This window comes from Adiantum capillus-veneris, chromosome 28 (genome assembly GCF_014529385.1).
Source record: "Adiantum capillus-veneris isolate H3 chromosome 28, ASM1452938v2, whole genome shotgun sequence".
Lineage (NCBI taxonomy): Eukaryota > Viridiplantae > Streptophyta > Polypodiopsida > Polypodiales > Pteridaceae > Adiantum > Adiantum capillus-veneris.
This window is the reverse complement of record NC_140958.1, coordinates 66,691,522-66,706,546: the sequence shown is the minus strand read 5'-3', so window position 1 is coordinate 66,706,546 and position 15,025 is coordinate 66,691,522. Positions and strand designations below refer to the sequence as shown.

At 47.4% G+C, this 15,025-nt stretch overlaps 1 protein-coding gene across 1 annotated transcript in view; it reads left to right on the top strand.

Moving 5' to 3' along the window:
• LOC147420588 (uncharacterized) overlaps nt 1-12,831 on the top strand; it is a 53,792-nt gene extending 40,961 nt beyond the window's left edge. The window contains exons 4-6 of the mRNA XM_086504012.1: nt 10,798-10,838; nt 10,909-11,527; nt 11,605-12,831. Of these exons, the coding sequence (XP_086360138.1) occupies nt 10,798-10,838; nt 10,909-11,527; nt 11,605-12,514 (1,570 nt within the window). The 3' untranslated portion in view covers nt 12,515-12,831. The remainder of the gene's footprint in view (nt 1-10,797; nt 10,839-10,908; nt 11,528-11,604) is intronic.
• The last annotated feature ends 2,194 nt before the right edge of the window (nt 12,832-15,025 follow it).

Sequence of the window (15,025 nt, the reverse complement as noted above, 5' to 3'; positions counted from 1 at the left end):
AAGCAGGCACTGGTGAGGGTCATAACCTCACCGTACAGGTGCAAAATCAGCGCTGTGTATGCGCTGTAAATTCACTGTTTTTCAGCCGTACGGACGCCAGGATCATTGGGAATCGTGCCCCACTGGCAAAGGACAGTTAGGGGACTGTTTGGGGCTGAAAACAGGGCAAAAACCAGTAAATACAGCGTGCTGAATTTACTCTTTTTGGACAAGAATCAGAGGGTATACGAGAGTGCAAGCGAGTTCCAGCAGGGGAATTGGTTTCGCACAAGTTTTGGGGCTGTTATGTTGCCGAAATTTGGCCAAATCAAATGGTATCTAGGTGGATACACGTGAAGGATTCCCAGGACCTTACCTTGTAATTTACCCTCCTAAAGAATAAAGAAATATCGAAAGGGGCGCCAATTTTGGGGCCTACAGGTTGTCGGCGTCTGCTCGGAGCATTCTAGCTTCCGAGCCGTGTGTGTATTCAAGTGTTAACTCCCGTCGCAGGTTCTCTTTGCAAAGTGCTCTGTGTGTGTGTATAAAGTAAAGAATTTCGGGTGAAAGCCAACGCCTACCGCCCTACGGGCCGGTTACAATTATTGTGCCAGGCATGGCTCAATGGATCACTATGCAGATTTAGGGTTGCCTTGTGGGCTTCCTGAACATATATGCGCCCAATGTGGCGAGTGCACGAGGAGAGTTTTGGTGACAGATTGTTGAGTCTCTGCCGCAAGCAGAGCAGTGGTGCATTGGGGGTGACTTCAACATGTTGGAGGACCCTTTTGATAGGATTGGTGGTAGCCACGTTACTGTGCAGGGAGTTGAGCTGGCAGCTTGGGAGAGGTTTTGTATGACTGAGGGTTTCGGATGTGTGGCAGCACTCTAGCTTTGTGAGGCCCCCAGACGGCCTGGCCTTCTCTCGTTCAGACCGCAGAGTGGGAGGAGTGAATCTATCGCGGATAGATCGCTTCTACACTAGTGACTTTTTCTGTGACCTGGGTGGGACAGTTGGCATCCTGGCAGGGACTTCCTTCTCGGACCATGCACCAGTGATCCTCACAGTGACAGATAGGCAGAGGCGGGGTCCACCTGGACTCTGCACTCAGAGAGCTAGTGGAGGCTCTTTGGACAGAGAGCTTGGACATGCAGGATTCTCCTGCTGACAGAGTGGCCTCATGACTAGCTCAGCTTAGTCGTTTCTTTCTCCAGGAGTCCTTGACTCGCCTGACTGCTGTGAGAGAGGAGGAGCAGCGTCTCAGACGGGGCGTTGCTTCCTTGCAGAGGATGCAGGAGCAACATCCAGACAATCCTTGGTTGGAGGAGCAGTTACAGCAGGCTCGCCAGGAGCTTGTTAGCACAGAGGAGCGACGCCATGAGTTTGCTTTTAACCGACAGGCATTCAGTGGATGCAAGTGGGTGACAGAGTGATTGGTGCTTTCTTCGAGGCAGTGAGACTTCGGCATACGCATTCCAAGGTCAGTCAATTGAGGAGGCCCGACGGGTCAGTTGCTTTTGAGCCAGAGGACATGCGTGCAATTGCTACTGACTTTTACCGTGAGTTACTATCTGCAGAGCCTCAGTCAGAGCGTCAGGATGTATGCAGGGAGCAGGTGTGGGCACAAATGCCTTGCCTTGTGACTGAGGAGATGTGTCAAAGACTTGAGCTTCCACTTCAGCTTGAGGAGTTGCACACGGCTCTTAGTGCACTCCCTCGTGGTAGCTGTCCAGGTGAGGATGGCTTGACTCCCAGTTTTTTCTTGGAGTATTGGGACTTGCTTGGCCTTGATCTCTGTAGTGCTTTCCAGTACATCTTGCACACAGGAAGGATGCTTGATAGCATGAGTGAGGGTCTGATCTACCTCATTCCCAAGGAGGGTGGCTCCTTGGATGAGATTCGACAGCGGCGCCCCATCACCATCCTCAACTCAGCCTACAAAATTTTTGCCAAGGCTCTGAGTTTGAGGATCTAACCACTTCTAGAGAGCCTTATACATGGGACCCATATTGAGTTTGCTGATGACTCAGCCTTGTACTTGGATGGCCAGGAGGCCAACCTTCATAGGTGTGAGCAGGCTCTTGAGACCTTTTGTTGTGCATCTGGCGCACTGATCAACTGGAGAAAGACAGTAGCTTTCTCGGTTGGTAGTGCTCCTGTGCCCGATTGGATGCCAGGTGAGGGTTTCAGGTGGATTCCCCAAGGGACTGTAGTTTGGTACTTGGGCTGTCAGGTTGGTCTGGACTTGTCTGCCAAGTAGTAGATTGCTCCCCTCCTCCTGTCTATGAGGAGGAAGTTGTTACATTGGAGCTCAGCACGACTTTCTTTGGCTGACAGAGTAGTAGTGGCCAACCAAGTGTTGTTGGCGACTATGTGGTACATCACTTCTTGCTGGATCTTCTCGAGTTCTTGTATCATCCAGGTAGAGAGGCTGATCAGGAACTTCCTTTCGTCAGGACGTGACACTCAGCTAGCTCGAGCCAAAGTGGCTTGGCAGGTCATCACTCTTCCTTGTTCACAGGGAGGGCTTGGGATCATTGACGCAGCACAGCAGAGCAAAGCCCTTCTAAGTTCTTGGGAAGTTCATAGTATAAGGACTTCTTCCAGGTGAGGAGCCCTGGAAGGAGTTCTTGCTACAGCGGCTTCGTGCTAGGGTGCCTCAGGTTGGAGGCCCCTGGCGACCTTCGACCGGATGGATCTTCACAGAGATGCGTGGAGTTGGTTTGAGCAGGAGACTGGAGGACCACTTCGCTGTGAGTTTGCTTCGATCTTGGGAGCACTTGCGGCGAGGCCTGGAGCAGCGACAGCCTACTTGCACGGAGAAGCGCCTACGACAGCCCCTTGTTTGGAACCCCATGGTTACCACTCAGAGAGGCCACTTGGTTGGTAGTCGGCCTCATGTTTCCTGGGGTCCCATGGCAGTGGGTCCAGCACGCTCTTTAGGTGACTGCTTAGAGTTTTCAGGCTTGCTAAAGGAGTTGCAGGGTTTCCAGCTACAGGGCATGAGAGGGGTGCAGGGCATGTGCCAGTACATCTCAGAGGCAGTTCCAGCTGAGTGGCTCACACCTCTCGAGCCAGTAGCACCCAGGTGGATGGGAGCCTTCACACGACTGGAGGTTCTCATCTCAGTCCGGGCCTGCTCAGAGATTGTTCTCTCCCTTTTCTTCGAGTTACAGGGTGAGGGACGCTTACAGCGAGTTGCTGTCACAAGACGGGCACCACGTGCCAATAGAAAAGAACAGATTGAACAGACTTTTAGCACTTCAATAACAACTGAATTGAAAGAGAGAGACAACACGCGACATGGAGTGGCGGAATTCCGCCCCAAAGAGTATTGGCCCCAAACCTTTGCGCCCCTTTCGGTATTTCTTTATATTGCATCAACACAATTTAAGCCGGTACTCCAGACTCTGTACTTTCTCCAGGAAGCATGCCAGAGAATGAGCCCTAACCTCATATTTAAAGGCCCTTGGCCTAAAAAGCAATTACAGTGAAAAGCCTTCAAACTTAAAAGCCTCTGGTCCAAAAGCAAAGCCAAAAAGCTGCCAACGTAAATCACGGAAATCTGTACAGCCTACCATAGCATCAATCAGCGCAAATTTCGAAAATCTGTCTGCTGCCCTTAGGGTTAGGGTTAGGGTTTTCGTAGTTTTAGGGTTAGGTTTTCCAGAATTAGGGTTGGGGTTCCAGAATTAGGGTTTCAGAAATTAGGGTTTCTAGCAGAAATTAGGGTTAGGGTTTTTGCTCTCGGGCAGCCACGTCATCACTTTGTGACAGTTTAGGCCCCTCGGCCACATCTGTAAGTTGGCTCCATTCTTTAGGCTTTGACATGTCAGTAGTTTGTTACAGTTGCAGTAGAGGCCCCGCAGGTGGCAGAGTGCTGTTTTCAGAGGATCCGAGTGGTGGGCATGTGTGGGAGGTGGGAGGACTTGTGTCATCGATCCTGACCCAGCAGCTCTTGAGACTGGACAATGGAGACTGTGGGCTTGGGAGTGCTGTCCACTGGCACGAGTACAGTGGGATCGTGGAGAGTGGCTTTGGAGGGACCCTTTCTCTTCTGCAGACCACCCAGGTGTCCCTTTCTTTCAGTACACTGTTCGACTGGGACGTCACATACTGGCAACACAGAGAGAGGCTCGCCCCACTGTAGCACCTCATTGGCAGGAGGAGGGTCTCACAGCTGAGTTCTTGGTAGCCTTTTGGGAGAGATCGTGGGACTCTAGACAGCCGAGGCGAGTCACCTTGTTTCAGTGGTTGTTCGCACATAGAGCTACAACAGTTGGGAGCTGGCTAGTGCATAGTGGTCTCTCGGCCGCATTTGCAGCTTGTGACCATCTTGTGGAGAGTCAGCGTTAGTCTTTGGGACTGTCCTTTGTCGCAGCAGGTGTGGCTTCGTGTTCTTTTGCTAATGCCCGCTCTTTCCACGGCTCGACAATACACTTGGGGAGCAGCTGCTTGGTCCACCCTCACAGGCCCGGCACTTTAGTTCAAGCTATCTTCCACCAGCAGGATGGTAGTGATGCAGGGGGGGCGACCTACACTCCAGCCTGCCGCAGAGCTTACTCCACAGTAGTGGTGCAGTGAGAGAGAGGAGTGTTGGGAGCTCATCAGTGGCCTGACGCTCTGGTTCATCTGGCGGGCCCGTTGCTTCCGTATCTTTGAGGCTCGCCTTGTGCCACAAATAGAGACTGTTCGTGATCTTTGGCTAGAGGTGATCCACACTCTCAGAGGACAACTAGAGAGACTATAGGGCAGCTCCGACCGCATGCGGGAGCGCAGAGAGGCTTTCCTTCGACTCTAGCGTCCTGGGCCTTTTTACACCATGGTCCAGGGTGTACTCAGATGGCACTACCGACAACCTGTGTGGCTTTTCCTTCCTCCCATCTCTTGATTTAGCCTCTTTGTACATTTGATGTTTTTTCATTGGGAGAGTCTCCCAATCATGCTTGTTTTAGCCCCCTCTCGCAGAGGTGGTTGTAGCTCTATGGGCAGTTTCATTAACTAATAGAAGAATCTTTTTCTCGGGGAAAAAAAAACGTTTCGTTTCGGAGCTCAAAGAAAACGAAACACAGGTTCCGTTTTATATGTATGTTCTTATGATTACACATTGAATACACATACAAATTCACTTGTAAAGACATGAAATACCAAAATCTAGATGTGAGACTTGAGTCACGAGTGAACAAGGTAAGTTGGTAGCCAGTTGCAACAATGTTGAGGTAAAGACAAGGGGGCCATGGTGACGTGTAAGGTTGAGAGAGAGAGAGAGAGAGAGAGAGAGAGAGAGAGAGAAAGGAAATGTTATATTAACGTCTTCAAAAGGCCAAAGTGACCTATGAGACCAGAAAGTTACAATGTGGTGGATCTGATACAAAGTCAGAGTAACAAGATGACAAAATGACAAAATAAAATACTATGGAATCCTAAACTGCTAGGTGTGGACTAAGCAGCTAAATAACTAGCTGAGATAGCTAGATCACAGCAGATCCAGCATCGGTCGCTGGCGGATCTCATCAATCTCCTCCTCGATTCATCTAGGTATATATAACAAGATGACAAAATGACAAAATAAAATACTATGGAATCCTAAACTGCTAGGTGTGGACTAAGCAGCTAAACAACTAGCTTGGATAGCTAGATCACAGGAGATCCAGCATCGGTCGCTGGCGGATCTCATCAATCTCCTCCATGGTCAGTAGTCTGACCGCGCGTCGTGCATGTCGAGCCAAAGTGACCCGAATCCTTTGATGCAGCCTCCGTCGATGCTGTGTAGTCCTCCGCAGGCGTGGGCGTCTGGATCTCCCTAGCTCAGTCGCTTGGTCGATCAGTATGCCTCTGGTGTAAAGCGATGGGCTCTGCTGTGGTAGTAACTCCTCTGGGTGTCCAGTGGCAGCTCTAAAGAAGTCTGTGATCCGTCTCTGAGATTGGCTAGCCTCTCCTCTCATCAGGCTCTCTCTGTGTCTGTGCAGCTCGAGCAAAAACAAACCCAGGCATCTCTGATCCTCGTACCGCATGACTCTAGAGAATGGTCCAAAGCCCTCTCTGAACAAGCAATGGAAGCGGCCTCGTATCTCGTAGTAGACGGGGCAGTGGCATGTGTAGTGCAACTCTGTCTCAGGCTCAATGTGCGTGAGGGTCAAAAAATCTATCGATTTTTTGAGGTGGCCTTTGTGCATGGCTTAAAAAATCCCTGAACGGGTGGCTTGAGGTTAACTGGTCAAAAGGGGGCAAAAAAGGAAAAATCAACTCATTTCGCTTGTTTCGCCGAAACGTTTTGGCCGTTTCATCGGGTTTTTTTGTCACTATGGTCTTAACACGGCTCATGCTATATGGAATAAGCTAACGACACTTATGAAAATATAACTCTTGTGAATCAAGTGCACCTTATGCATAAACTTGTGAACATGGAGTTGGATGGGTCTAAGCGAGCATTTGCGCATTTGAGTGCTTTTACAGGGATTTTGAGTTGCAGGCTTTAGGTCTACCAGCCTTTGGTAATACATTGAAGGCTATTTTCTTGTTGATGATTTTACCGGATAGCTGGGAATTTTTGGTTGTTTCACTTTCACTTAGCAACAACCCTGCTTTAACCTCTGATGGTGCTTCGGAACTGTGTTCCATTTCCGATCCGTTTCGGGAACGAGACTTGTCCGGAACGCCATTTCGGAACGTTTGGGTTGTGTTTCCCCTGTTCCTTGTTACACTGGGTTGTATGGCTGGGAGGGTTAGATTTCTATTCCCTATGTTGTTTTATGTGCATGTTTGGCTTGTTTCATGTCGTGTGTTGGGTGGATCCTTGGGGATTACTAACATTGCATGTGAATGCTCCCTTAATTGAAGGGAGGTTAAGGAGTCCTACAAATAGGACCCTAGGCTCATTAGTGAGCTATCTTGTAGTAATTGCCCAGACACCCAAGCTAGGGTGTGGACTAGTGGTAAGGGAGGCCAGCCATTGAGGTTAGGCACTAGGCCGAAGTAGTGGCAGGCTGGGGGTGAGCCAGTGCGGTTGTATAGCTGGGAGGGTTAGATTTCTATTCCCTATGCTGTTTTATGTGCATGTTCTACTAGCAAGAGAAGTAGCATAGGAGGCACATGCTAGCCGATGGTGAGAGTCTATGATAGGCATTTTCTTTTTTGACCTATTTCCATGGATTCTCGCGTGTGGTGGTTTTAAAGAGTTTGTTTTTGAAAACACACGGAATTTATCCAACCTGTCCGATATAATTTGAAATACATTGTATTTTCCCATACAAAACCGTACCGTACAATGACAATTATCCAACCCGTCTGATATAATTTGAAATACAATGTATTTTCCCGTACGAAACCGTTTCGTACGACCATATAGTGACAACCCTGCACAAAACGATGACTCATACAACACCAATGTGATGATGATCAAGGCTGAGATGACACCGATCAAACCGCACAAAGAAGTTGATGGAGTGGCCAACTACGGAATAAGTCGTCGAAAAGTTATAGAGGAAGAGACTAAAACTGAGCGTGGAATAGCTCATTGGTGACAATCACCACTGAGATAGAGAAACCCAATGAAGCAAATGAGATGGTGCGAGATGGGACCCCCCTAACTTTTTTTCGTGTATTTCTGTGTATGTGGCATTGTTTTTGTAATGTGTAGTGGAAGTGAATGATGGTGTATGGCTCGCAATGGGTGATCAGTGGGTGCTCAAGGTTCCTTTTACTTAGAGAAAGGGAGAGCCTTCTTCGACTTAATGAGAGAATGTGCAATGACCAAAACACGAGAGTGGAATGCAAATTGTGAGAGAGAGAGAGAGAGAGAGAGAGAGAGAGAGAGAGAGAGAGAGAGAGAGACGACACCAGATGGGTCCCAAACCCCCCTCCAAGGGCCCCCCTCTCTATTGATAGAGAGGTATTTGCTTTAGATTGCACAAAGTCTGGTACAATGCTTCTAGATGCTGAGATACTTGATGATGACGATGTCGATGACGACGATGGTGTCGTTGTCAAGTCCGGGATCTGAGATGCTAATGGCTGAAAACTGGAAACGGTAGGTCATGCTGATGGGATCTGCAAGTGTGGCGGTACTGCGGGGCTAATTTGCGACCGCTGGAGTTGTGCGAGGGCTGAAAATGCAAAACGCTGGCTGATCGGGGCTGAAATTGCAAAATGCTGGCTGATCTCTGCTAAATCTGAAAACGCCAGGCTGATTAGGGTCTTGATGGGAAAACAAGCGAGGATCTGCAATGGTCGTTGCGGGTTCTTGCGAGGCTAGGGCTGGAAACTGAAAACGCTGGTGATTGTGGGTTGAAGTGCCATTCGGGATGGCTGAAAACGCTGAGGTTTGCAACTTCCAAATGTTGGTCTTGCTGGTGAAGAAAACGCTAGAGCCTGTGTCTGCAGGACTTGTGCTCTGCCTGCGCTTTCTTGTCTCTTCTCATGCACCCAAGGTCTTCATTTATACTCCCTATTTGCTGGGTCAAGCAGCTTTTAGGAGGCTTCCACGATTTTGTAAAACACATTATTAAGTGACCTATAGGAGGTGGTTCACATGCTGTCATAAAATTTTCTTGCGTGATAAATGCTCATGCTAATGATCATGCTTGGTTGTGCAATCAGAGGGTATGCAACTACCCTAAGTGCCTGGACATGCACGGCTTGCGCACAGGCTCACAAGGTTGCCATAACACTTCCTAGGCTTCCTAAACCCTAGTAGTAGGAACAACTTGTCCACGTACATGTGCACATGACAGTTTTTAGGGGAGAGGGGACATCCTTGCTTCACACCAATGGTGCTAATAATAGGGCCTGATAAGCCTTTGGGGCATCGTACTCTCCCATGCGCTTGCTCATATAAAGCATATATAGCCCAAGTTAGTAGCCCCCTTCTCTGGGAAGCCCTCTGCCATAGCCTTGTTGAAGTCTTGAAGATGTGTGCAATCAACGGGGCTATGGTGTCGGCTGTGTGAATGAGGTGCTCAATCTGTAGTCCTGTGTGGTCAGCAGATCTGCAGTGCTGTGAAGTGTCATTTTGTCTTGTTGATGTGAATTCAGAGTGACGAGATTTAGAGCATCGTGACATTTGTAAATGATTAATACGGTCTAGATGTGGTGGCTAAATAAGTCATAATGATCACGATTTATGTGTGTGTGAGAGAGAGAGAGAGAGAGATGAAATGAAATGAAATGTTATATTAACGTCTTCAAAAGGCCAAAATGACCTATGAGACCAAACAGTTACAATTGGTGAATCTGATACCATGTCTGAGTACGGAAATTACAAAGTTACAAAGAACTAGCACTAAAACACTAAGGAGAAAGGAAATAGGGGGGGGGGGGGGGGGGGGTGTCGTGGGTTAAGATGAAGTCTCTCGTCGGTCACTGTTGGATCTCATTGACCTCCTACCAGAGAGAGAGAGAGAGAGAGAGAGAGAGAGAGAGAGAGAGAGAGAGAGCTGAGAGAATCAAAGAGAAGCATGTGCAAGCTCACGACGGTAGACAAGGGGGGTCGCCCTTGGCATATACAACTATAGATCATATAGGGGCAGGGCTGCTCATGTATGGGTGTACATCCCAGGTCGGCCTGCCACACAAGACCCCATGACATGATAAATTCAGGGATAAATAGGTCGCCTAAATAAAGGGCATAAGGATCGTGTCCAGTCGGCCACTATGACCCAGCGAACAAAGGACAGAAAAATCTCAGTAGGCACCAACTCTATGCTTACATGCATTTGACCAATTCAAACTATGCATTGGCACAAAGACACAAGTCACTAAACAATCACTATCACAATCACATTCGCATCACTATCCACGTCGAGATCTTAAGACATGAACTGTCATCATTATGAAATATTGCCTTGTTGTGTGTCCGGTATGCCTGGGTGTTTTTGTGCTTGTTTGGGCTGTTTGTTGTTTTTGTTTTCTATCTATTTTTGTACGTGGGCTGTCTGGGCGAATTCGGGAATTGTTGGCTTGTTGTTATCTCCTCCCTCTCTTTCCTGTCCTGTTTTGCCTTTTAACACATATATTCGTGCCAAGTTGACTGCGAGGTTTATTTGCTCCTCCCTTATCCCTCTTGCAAAGATGTGGTTGTCCTCTTTCTTGCGATAGCCTTGTTCATTGCCCCCATAGGTGGTCGAGCTTTCTGGTATAGATTAGAGCTCTCCCAGCTTTGTCCTGCTGTAAGCTCAGAGTTTCTCTTTTGGGGTTTCAAGATTAGGTGCTTGAGGCTTTAATGCAGAGGTTGCAATATGGCGCTGGTTAGTCTGGCTGTGAGTCACAGGAAGCCAGAGATTGGTGTTTGGAGTCTGCTGCATTGGCTTGGCTGGTTGCTCTGGATTGTGTTTGAGTTAGCTTTTGCAGTAGATACATAGCGCAATGTTCTCCACCTTTCATATCCCTCTGGCTCCAGTTTTTACCTTATTCTTCTGTAATTTTGCATCACTGTTTTCCCCCTATGGCTTGTAACCATTCAACTTCCGAAGATATATGTGCGCTCGAGTCTTTTCTTATAATTTTCCTTCAGACTCTTTGTAATATGTCCAGGTGCCAGATGCCCGAATAGTTGGCCCTGATAATCAACATTGAACTGCTTTACCTGAAATGTTAAGGAGGGGTTGACTGTGCTTTTGAAACCTTGTTTGGGTTAGAGCTGTTATTGTTTTTACTTCATCACATAGGTTTAGGCTGATTTGGTCTACAGGAAAGTGGGAGCTTTAAAAATCTGATAATTTTCCATCATTCATTGGAGGAATTGGATAGAATAAAACTATATTCGTCTTTTCTTGTGTAGTGACCAAATGAGAGTTTTTAGAAATATTTATGGATTACAGGTGTACCCTTGGAATACAACAGTCATTTGAAGGGAGCACAGGTGCCCTGTGCTCATGATGATGATGTTGCTGTAAAACAAAGCACATTAATTGTCTTACTTTGCAAGAAAGGCAAACTGGAGGAAGCCTTAACGCTTTACAATCAAATGAGGTATAAGGAGATCTTGGCTTCTGTCGAGGCACATGAAGCACTTGTAAGTGGCCTTGCAAGGTTAGGTCAAATAGAAATTGCCTGTAAGATCTTTACGGCACTGAAAGGCATGTGTGGCATGTATACAAAAATGATGTATGGAACTCTCATTATAGGCCTTAGTAAGGCAGGTCACATTGTGGAGGCCAGGAAATTTTGGAATGAAGCGACAGAGAGAGGCTTGATTCTCACGAAGACTGTTTTCACGGCTCTCATAGAAGGCCTTGTGAAGATTGGGGACCACATGGAGGCTTATATTCTCTACATGGAGTACAAAAACAGTGGCAGAACGCCTGATGTAGCAGTACTTGATCTTCTTATTGCTCCATTGGCTCTCAATGGTGAAGTTGATGAAGCATACCAACTTCTTCAAGAACTCACTACAGTTGCTTGTGTAAGGATCCCAAATCTTTTCAATTTTGTTATCAAAGGTTTTGCCAATGAAAGAAGGTTGGCAGAAGCTGTCAAGGTTTTTGAGGAGATGCCTGTTATCTCTTGGAGGCGGCTGGCAAGTGTGGAGACCTTACCAAAGCTTTGGAGGTGTATAAGGAATTAAAAAGACATGGTCCAACTCCCAATGTCGTAACATACAATGTTCTGATTAAACACTTGGGCAGGGCAAACCGAGCAGACGAAGCTAATGAACTGTGGATGGAAATGAGGGTGCAAGGCATACAACCTTTGGTAATCACGTACAATATTATTTTAAATGTCTTACACAGATTAAACTGCATAGATAGGATCTTTGCAATTACAGATCAAATGTTTGCAGATGGGCTTTGTCCCAATGTTTATACCTTTGTCATACTTCTAGATGGTCTTGGAAAGGCTAAGAAATTGGACTCTGTAAAATTTCTTTTTGGTAAGGTAAAAAAGTTGCCTGCTCTGATAACAACTTCCACTTACACTGTAGTAATCACGGCATTCAGCAAGTATGGTGATGTAAGTGAGGCCCTCTGTTACTTTGAGGAGATGAAAATATTGGGCCTGTTACCTGATGTGAGGACTTATAATTCTTTGATCAATGGGCTCCAAAAGGCAGGCAGATTTGGAGATGCGTGGTGGCTGTATAAAGAAATGGATAGGATTGGATGCTCTCCAAATGCCATTGTGTACAGTACATTAATATATGGATGTGGCAGGGCTGGAAATGCACAACTTGCCAAGTCTTTGATGCTGGAAATGGATGCAAGGGGTTTTGAGCCAGATTGGTTAACCTACAAATGTTTGCTTGCTGGTTATGCAGTGTCAGGTCGAACAGCACAAGCGTGTGAACTTTTTGAGCAGGTTCTGCAAGATGGCCAACACTTACATGCAGAGACTTTTAAGGTCATGCTGAAACATCTTGCAGGTGTAAACCATGCGCATGAAGCTTTTCAATACCTGCAAAGGATGTTGGAGTTAGGTTTTGATCCAGATACACGGACTTACAAAAGTGTAAGTGATGGCTTAAGAAAAGAAGGTTTTGGGGAGGATGCTGAGAAGGTGGATGAAATGCAGCTTCTTGCTTGCAAGGAAAGCCCTTGAAAAAATACTGGTCGCATACAGAACCATGGAAACACATTGAGGAACATTAAAAAGATCACAGTACTGAATACTTTTCATGTAAGTGTAAATTGCGACTATGCCTGATGTTGAGTCCTCCACTTTTCAACATCTGTCTTTGTTGTGTTTCATCGGTCGGACCATAGTACTTTTTCAGTCTCTGTTATCTGGTTCAGTTTAAATACTCTTGGCTTTTAGTTTACAGACCGAAAAAGCTTAGTTGTCTGCTTGATGAGAATGAATGAGATTATACCTTCCGTGTTTGGAAATTTAATATCCAATGAAATGCTTTTTGTGTGTGTGTGTGTGTGTGTGTGTGTGTGAGAGAGAGAGAGAGAGAGAGAGAGAGAGAGAGAGAGAGAGATATGAAATGAAATGTTGTATTAACGTCTTCAAAAGGCCCAAGTGACCTATGAGACCAGAAAGTTACAATGTGGTGGATCTGATACAAAGTCAGAGTCAGAGTAACAAGATGAAAAAAATGAAATGACAAATGTCACAATAAAATACTATGGAATCCTAAACTACTAGGTGTGAACTAAGCAGCTAGCCGGCATAGCGAGATCACAAGAGATCCAGCATCGGTCGCTCATCAATCACCCCCATGGTCAGTAGTATGACCGGTCGTCGTGCATGTCGAGCCAAAGTGATCCGAATCCTCTGATGCAGCCTCCGCCGATGCTGTGTAGTCCTCCGCAGTCGTGGGCGTTTGGATCTCCCCAGCTTAGTCGCTCGGTCGATCAGTGTGTCTCTGGTGTGAGACGACGAGCTGTGCTGTGGTAGTAACTCCTCCGAGTGTCCAGTGGCAGCTCTAAAGAAATCTGTGATCTGTCTCTGAGACTCGCTAGCCTCTCCTCTCATCAGGCTCCCTCTGTGTCTGCGTAGCTCGAGCAAAAACAAACCCAAGCATCTCTGATCCTTGTACTGCATGACTCCGGAGAATGGTCCAAAGCCCTCTCTGAACAAGCAATGGAAGCGGCCTCGTATCTCGTAGTAGACGGGGCAATGGCATGTGTAGTGCAACTCTGTCTCTGGCTCGATGTCACACAGGGGGCATGTCCTGGCCTCTGCTGGTACTCCGCTGTATCTCCCAGTCTCGATCCGCAGCTGGTGTGAAGATGTGCGTATCTGGCCCATAGCACATCGTATCCCATGAGACAAGTGGGTGTCCATGTATCTGGGCCTTGTCACAAAACCATCCACTGTAAGCTGGAGGAGATGCTCTTTGTAGAAAGCCATCTTCGTGCCCAGCTCCTGTGCTGGCTGTATCCATGTCCTCCTGGTGTCTAGTTGAGTCACGTCTTGGCGGATGAGCCTGGTGATCTCGGACTGTGTAAGAGTCAGAGAGGGTGAATCCAATGAGTACTGGAAGGGAGGCAATCTGTCTATGTTGAACCCATGCGCCTGAAAGCATGATGTCATCTCCCCATACCAGCATGTTGTATCTCCCTGCATGGCTAACTGTCGAGAGGACTCAACTGCAAGGCGGGCATATCTGTCTTTGGGAAGTTCCCACATGCGGTGTATGAAGGAGACAGATCTGGTGAGCACCTCAACCACTAGTGGGGGGGCAGCTAGCTCTGCTCGAACAATAGCACGTGGTATTGAGGCCTTGGCTCTAATGAGCTGCGAGATCATAGAGACCAGAGGCTTCTCCATGTCCCCCCATCCATCACTGCGGCCTGTCCTCCCGTGATGATCCAATGAAGGTCAACTCCATAAAGCAATGCAGAAGCCACCAGAGTGTCAAAGAGCCAGAGGTTCGTCCGAGGCTCCTGAAACTGAACCTGTGAACACATCCTTTCCAATCTACCCAATGTTGCATGGGCTCTGGTGAGTCTAGTCTCTGCTGCCCTCAATGAAAATGCTGGCCTACTAAAAACCACTCCGAGGTAAGTGTAGGCATCTGTATACTCCACATTCTCCTGGCCGTATGTGAATGCTGGCGCTGACCTCCTGATCCACTGTGGGGTTGTATTAAATACCATGACCTTGGTTTTACCAAGGTTGACGGACAAACCACTTTCCTGAGCAAACCTATTCAAAGCATCCAAGTGACGTTGCATCCCCTCCGGAGAGTCGGAGATCAGCACAACATCATCAGCATATAACAATAATGGAATCCATGTCCCTGCCAGCTGTGCACCTCTATCACCATCTCTCTCAATGTAGTCAGAAACCTCATCCATATACATACCAAATAGAGTAGGAGAGTGTGGGCAGCCCTGCTTCACCCCAATAGTGGAGTGAATCGGTGTGGATAGACCCTCTGAGGTGCGTACCTGCCCCACTACTGACCTGTATAATGCCATGACCCCCCAAATGAGCTCTGTGGGTACTCCCATCTGTTGTAATCTGCGCATCAATCTAGCTCTAGGCACTGTGTCAAATGCTTTGCGGAAATCCACAAAGCTACAATAGATCCGTCTCCCGCGCGATCTACCCTCCTCAATGATGGCTCAGAGTGTCAAGATATGGTCAAGAGTAGAAAAA